The 5,968-nt window shown below is 41.4% G+C and overlaps 1 protein-coding gene across 2 annotated transcripts; it reads right to left on the bottom strand.

Moving 5' to 3' along the window:
- Positions 1-456: 456 nt before the first annotated feature.
- LOC105060146 (G-type lectin S-receptor-like serine/threonine-protein kinase At2g19130) lies at positions 457-5,150 on the bottom strand. Of its 2 annotated transcripts, none has more exons than XM_073259691.1 (2): positions 1,862-5,150; positions 457-1,708 (listed from the first exon to the last, which is right to left on the bottom strand). In XM_073259691.1, the coding sequence occupies exons 1-2, from the start codon at positions 3,182-3,184 to the stop codon at positions 752-754; spliced, it is 2,280 nt and encodes a 759-aa protein (XP_073115792.1). In that variant the 5' UTR covers positions 3,185-5,150; the 3' UTR covers positions 457-751. The 2 variants fall into 2 exon arrangements, with proteins under 2 accessions (XP_073115792.1, XP_073115793.1); XM_073259692.1 differs by having other exon boundaries at positions 457-2,927; positions 3,004-3,134.
- Positions 5,151-5,968: the final 818 nt, after the last annotated feature.

Below are 5,968 nucleotides of genomic sequence, written 5' to 3'. Positions count from 1 at the left end.
TAATAGTTTTCTGGATATTTAATATAAAAGCAGGCTAGAGTAGGCCTCATCAAGAGGTTGTATTGCCTCATTAGGAGATTGTATTGGTCCAAACTCATGATTCCTATAGGATACAGGTCATTAGTTGAAATAAAGTGCATGGATCAAATGCATGCCACATATTTTCTCATTTTCAGTTTCATACGCGGTTCTCTCTTCTATGAAAGAAGCGGACGGAGAAAAAGCTGCCTCCACCACTAATTAACATTCATATGCTTTTATGATATCTTACCATCTTATCTTTTTATCCCATCCCAGATTAACATTATCTATAATCAAGAAAACATTCATGTGTATGAATCGTATGATCATCTCAGATGGCTGGAACATGAAATTCATAAACACATGCGCCAATGTGGTTTGATTGTTGATGTGATTCAGTAAAACTGAGAAATTCTGAAACAAATGAACATGGTCTTCGACAAAAGATACATCCAATGGTTGCCATCTTGCTCATGTATCTCTCATATCTTTACAACCCATGCTTGGAAAGTGATGAGTTGGAAACTTTATAACATATCCAACATATCTTTATAACAAGATATATCCATGAACTTTATGCCACTAAAAGAATAATACAGCCACCATAGAACATTACACCCTGAAATGAACATCCATCTTAAGGATCGTAACAGCTATAAGCTCTACTTTAACCTATTACATATTATTGACCTGCTCAGCAGATATTCATGTGCACTTTATAGCTTGACACCTACTGATAGAAATCCAGAGATTGATCAGGTGGATCTTTGCATTCAATAGATGACAAATGATCACAACATTGGCTCTGATCTTGCGTGAGAAGCTGAAGAGCCCTAGGAAGTGGCGGCATGCTCACCTCCAGGACTCCCTCTAGGATCTGCACCACCAGTCCCATTGTTGGCCTGTGACCTTCAGACTCTTGAATGCACCAGCAAGCGAGTCTACAGACTCTGGTTACCTCTTCAATATCAGCAACACCACTCAATCTATGGTCCAATAAGCTAAATATATCGCCTTCAATGACCTTTGTTGCCGCCAAGTATGGAAAAAAGACTTTGCTCCCATCCTCAGACTGTGTTGCATTTCGCTTGCCTGATATCAGCTCAAAGAGCATCATCCCGAAGCTGTAGACGTCAACCTTGGAGGTGATTGGCAGGCCCGAAATCCACTCAGGTGCGAGATAGCCAATGGTTCCCCTCATGGTTGTCAGCACCCTGCTGAAGTCATGACCGATGAGCTTCGCCATCCCAAAGTCTGCAACTTTGGCACGGAAGTCCCTGTCGAGAAGAACATTGTCTGGCTTTATGTCGCAGTGTATGATGCACTCCCTGCACTTCTCATGGAGGTAAGCCAACCCTCTCGCAATCCCAAGAATAATTTGATACCTCATCTTCCATCCTAGAACTGTGGAATTGTTTTGAAAGAGATGAAAGTCCAGGGAACCTCCTGACATGTACTCATAGACTAGAAGCCTTTTGCTGCCCTTGGAGCAGAAACCACGAAGGCGAACAACATTGACATGTTGAATAACAGCCAATGTTCTCACTTCAGTGCGGAATTGCTTCTCTCCTTGTCTCAAGCCTTCAAGCTTCTTCACAGCTACCTCGGTTGAGTCAATCAATGTCCCCTTAAAAACAGAGCCAAAGCCACCGCTGCCCAACCTCTCAGAGAAATTCTTCGTCACATGCTGCAAATCGCCATAAGTGAACTGAATCAAAGAACTCTCAACTTGTTTTGCCATCCAAATTTGTTTCCTCCTTTGAAATGCCAAAATTAGTCCGACCAGAGCACACAAGATCCCAAGAATTCCACCAATGACACTAAGAGTTAGAGAAATTACCAACTTATGCGAGCTACTTGAACCTGGGAAATCAGAAGCAGCGAGCCGGATATAAAGAGTACCGCCTCCACTATCAGCATCATAGAGTTGTTCTAGGTTCCGAAGGTCACCAGCCCAAATTGAGCATCCACCCACATAAGCATATGCATTACAGGAGCAGTTGTTCAAGCAAAACTGTTCACAGTCTTGAGCACTCCCAAGAGTCAAGTTCTGTGCATTGGCAGGCAATCTCATATTGGTCATCTCAAGGAATCTATCCCCTTCTTCACCGGCCGAGCTTTTATTACTGCATCGCAAACTGGTTTTCCTCACGCACCCTGAGCTCCAAACATTGAACTGCCATTCTTTCATTGAAGCTGGTTCGAAACCATAGGAGCACCTGCAAATATTCGAGCTTTCCTGGTCGCAGATTCCAAAAGCTCCACATAGAGAGTAGACATCACATTGAGCCAAAGGTTCGGTAAAGAATGTCTGCCACTCCTGCGTGCTCTGCACCCAAAACCATTGCCTTAATAGCCCAGATGAATCAATCACAGTGCGAGTGATGAAAGAACTGTCGAGGATGGTATATATGGCACAATTCCGCTGCTTGTCGTTGACGAAGGTGAACTTCACGAGAGGGCTTGATCTGGTACCAGGGATTGAAGGGTAGTACAGGCCATTCCAAAGCCCACTTCGCCAATAAATTTCAGAACCATTCCACAGCAAAACAAACTGATTGGCTCCATCAGGGTCCATACTTTCGGTGAAAGGCCCGGGGGCAGGGTTCTCAGGATTCTCCCATGAAGTGATTGTCTGATGCTCCCCTGTGATCTTGTTAAGTCCAAGCCATCCTCCTGGCATGACGGTGTCAGTTGGGTGATCAAAACTCTGCCAAATTGTAGTGTTTGACCCATTCCGTATAACGAGATTTCCAGTGTCAAGAAGCACTGCAACCGTGGAATTCAAGGTTGATGGAGTTGAATTGGATGACCAAACTGGGACTTTGGAACTGCTGAGGAGGACTAGTTTGCCATCCTCTGAGATTTTTAACTCGGCAGAGGAGATGTTGGAGATGGGTGTTGCTCTGTTTGCCACCCAGATTACAGTTTGAACTGGAATTGTTTTGTACCAGATGCCTATGTAGTAGTTACGAGAGTTACCTGGTGTGAAGAACCCCAGCTCAAAGTTACCTTCTTTGGACACTATGGTCTGGTTTCCAGAGAGGGCCTGGCCCAAAGAGATGCTATGAGTCGCTCCACAGTGTTGCATGTTGAGAGAAGAGAAGAGAAAGAAGAGAAGAAAAATAGAAAGAGAGGAACATGGCCTTATCTCAGTATCCATGGGGGCAGAAGCATGCAACAGAAACCAGCCTGCCTATGTAAATATATCTAAATAAGAGGAAGTGGCTGCAGCTTCTTTATAGATTATTTTGAAGCCATTCAAATTTCAATTCATCAAAAGGAAGGATTAAATTTCTTTTCCTGGCCCATCGATTCTTTGTCTACTATGACATGTTTTAGAGATTCAAGTCGTTGCTCGCAATTTTTTTTTCTTTCCCACCCTCTCTTTTCAATCTTTACCGGTCATACTGTTACACTTGGTCAAAGAATCAGTTTGTGCAATGATTGTTTTACCCTCCGACCAAACCCTTCTCTCTTGTGATGGATGGCCTAGATATGAGAGGATTCAAGTCATTCATAGTTTTAGGGTTCATGAGAAGATTCACTGAGCAAACAAATGAAGTCCAAGTAATGTTGGAAAAAGCTAGTATAAGACAGTCAAGCAAGGTGAATTATAAAAATCTAGTTGTCTTGAAGATGTAGTACCCTCTTTAAGTCCAATGTCAAAACTTCCAATGGAAAAAATCAATAGCTGCTTTGACCAGTCATACCACAACACTTGGTCAAAGAATCAGTTTATGCAATTAGCGATTGTCTTATCCTCCAACCAGACCCTTCTCTCGTGATGGTTGTCAACGCCTAGACATGGGAGGATTTAACTCATTTATAAATTTTAGGATTCAAGAGAAGATCCACGGGTGAAAAGTTAGCCCAAACAACATGCAAGAACAAGCAAATGAAGTCCAAGTATTGTTGGCAAAAAAAATTAGTGTAAGATGGTCAAGCAAGTTGAATTCAACATCTAGAAGAGCTAGTACCCTTTCAAATCCATGTTGAAACTTCCTATGGAAAAAACCAATATCTGCTTTGTGCTCTATTCAAGGCTAAATAGCCAGCCTTCAAGAGAAGGATAATTGATCAGTCTCCAACAGGCAACAATCAAGTGAAAAAAGCCTATTTCGATCAAATAGTTCTTTTGTCAAAAAAAAAGTGGTTCACTTGCTTTGCTGTTGAATCTAGCAATAATTAGATTTAGTCTCAAGAACACCGGGGCATTAAGTGTGGCCAGCATGTTAAAATTTATCTTGACAGCTTATATATATGAGTGTTTATAGTCATCTCTATTTGGACAAGATGTTAAGATATGCACACATGAGAATGACCTAAAGCTCCGATAGAAGATCGTCCTAGAATTGGAAAGATCTGAGAGAGACGCATGAAGCGCTGGGATTGAAGAACTAATCCCTAGAATCATCAAGAAAAGTGTTTCTTGGTTCGATACCGACTGAATAACCACGGAAATAAGAAATCTTTTTTCAGCCAAAACAAAAATCACTATAATTCTACAAGAATCCAGAGATTGAGGATCCCAAAATTATTTAAAAAAAAAAGCGTATCGAAATTAAAATAACCGAATCCAGATCATGAGCAAATTTGCAACCCTGGAAGAGAAATATAGACAGAAATCAAAGAGAACAAGGGATCAAACCAGACAGCAAGCATCGATCTTGGATTGCTGAGATCTTCGGATCGAATGCCCGAAGGAGATGCCGAACACGCACGCAGGAGAGAGAAAGGGAGGGGGAGCGAGCGATCGACAGAGAGGGGGGAAAAAAAAAATCTGAGTGAGTTTTTTTTGCCTCCCTCCCAAAAACTTGGTTGAACCAGGTCCACCACGTCATTCTTGGACCAATTCAACCCCAGTTCGACATGTCTAAAGGCCTTGACGGGGTGGGAAAAAATCCACCCCCGAGGCCCTAGTCTCCTAGAGGAGAAGACCGCTCCTTCCACCGGAGTTACTCACCTTCTTCTCCTTCGTCTCCACCACTATTATCATCTCCAGGAGACCCCGGTTCCCCCTGAAAGCCTTGCTTCTCTTCCCATGGAAAGCCCTTATCATCGGGCTGGCATTCCCTCTTGGCCGAATGGGAACTCGACGTGCCAAGAAATGGACCGGATGGCGGCGGCAGAGGGAACAGCCCATCTCTACCGTGGATTTTGGATTCCGGGAGCCCATTTTTCCTCGACATCAAACCAATGAATGAGAAGATTAGGGGTTTTGATTCCAACTCTTTCCCGGAAAGATTTCATTTTAACTCTTTCACGGAGAGAAATTTTTTATCTATCATCCCTGGTAAGAAAAAGTGCAGCGTCCAATCATTTGGCCACATAATTTAATTAATAATAAGATAGATATTTAATATTATTTAATTTTTTTAAAATTTTTTTAATAAAAATATTATTTTTTATAAAATAAAAAAATATATTATTATTTCATGATATTTTATATAACTTCATGTGAATATATATGACATTATTAATAATATATATGATTTCATGTGCCTTTAAATGATGTCCTATTGGTTAGTATGACTTTCTAATATCTTATATGACATCTTGAACAAATCACTATCATATGGACTCCCATGACTATATCGAAGAAATTTCGAAGTATTTCCATTCGCTGGACGACAAACTGCCAACTTCACTTCTTCACTATGCAACTTCAACAAACTCAGGACATACAAGTCGTTATTTTCTAATAACCTAGACGCCTCTATGGCCCCTAGGAGAGAGAAATGGTGTGTATCCTCCAGACAATAGATACCCATCTATGTCTATAAATTTTAAGTTTTTTTAGATCCTTTAGATAAATGAATACTTGCTTCGCATGCCATCTTCTGAAAAATAGACTCTACACAAACTAGATTTGTCTCTCCTATCAAGCACTAGGCTCTTCTAAATCTATGGAAATACCTCGTAGACCACCCGACACTTGTCGGAT

This window comes from Elaeis guineensis, chromosome 6 (genome assembly GCF_000442705.2).
Source record: "Elaeis guineensis isolate ETL-2024a chromosome 6, EG11, whole genome shotgun sequence".
Classification (NCBI taxonomy): Eukaryota; Viridiplantae; Streptophyta; class Magnoliopsida; order Arecales; family Arecaceae; genus Elaeis; species Elaeis guineensis.
Note: the sequence above shows the minus strand (reverse complement) of the source record. Positions and strands in the feature narration are given on the sequence as shown.

Excerpts from the sequence above, each read along its gene's own strand:
- LOC105060146 (XM_073259691.1), bottom strand. The coding sequence starts at position 3,184 with ATGGATACTGAGATAAGGCCATGTTCCTCTCTTTCTATTTTTCTTCTC. Across the intron at positions 1,709-1,861 it reads CAAGTAGCTCGCATAAGTTG|CATGTGACGAAGAATTTCTC; the intron begins GTAATTTCTCTA and ends GGCGATTTGCAG.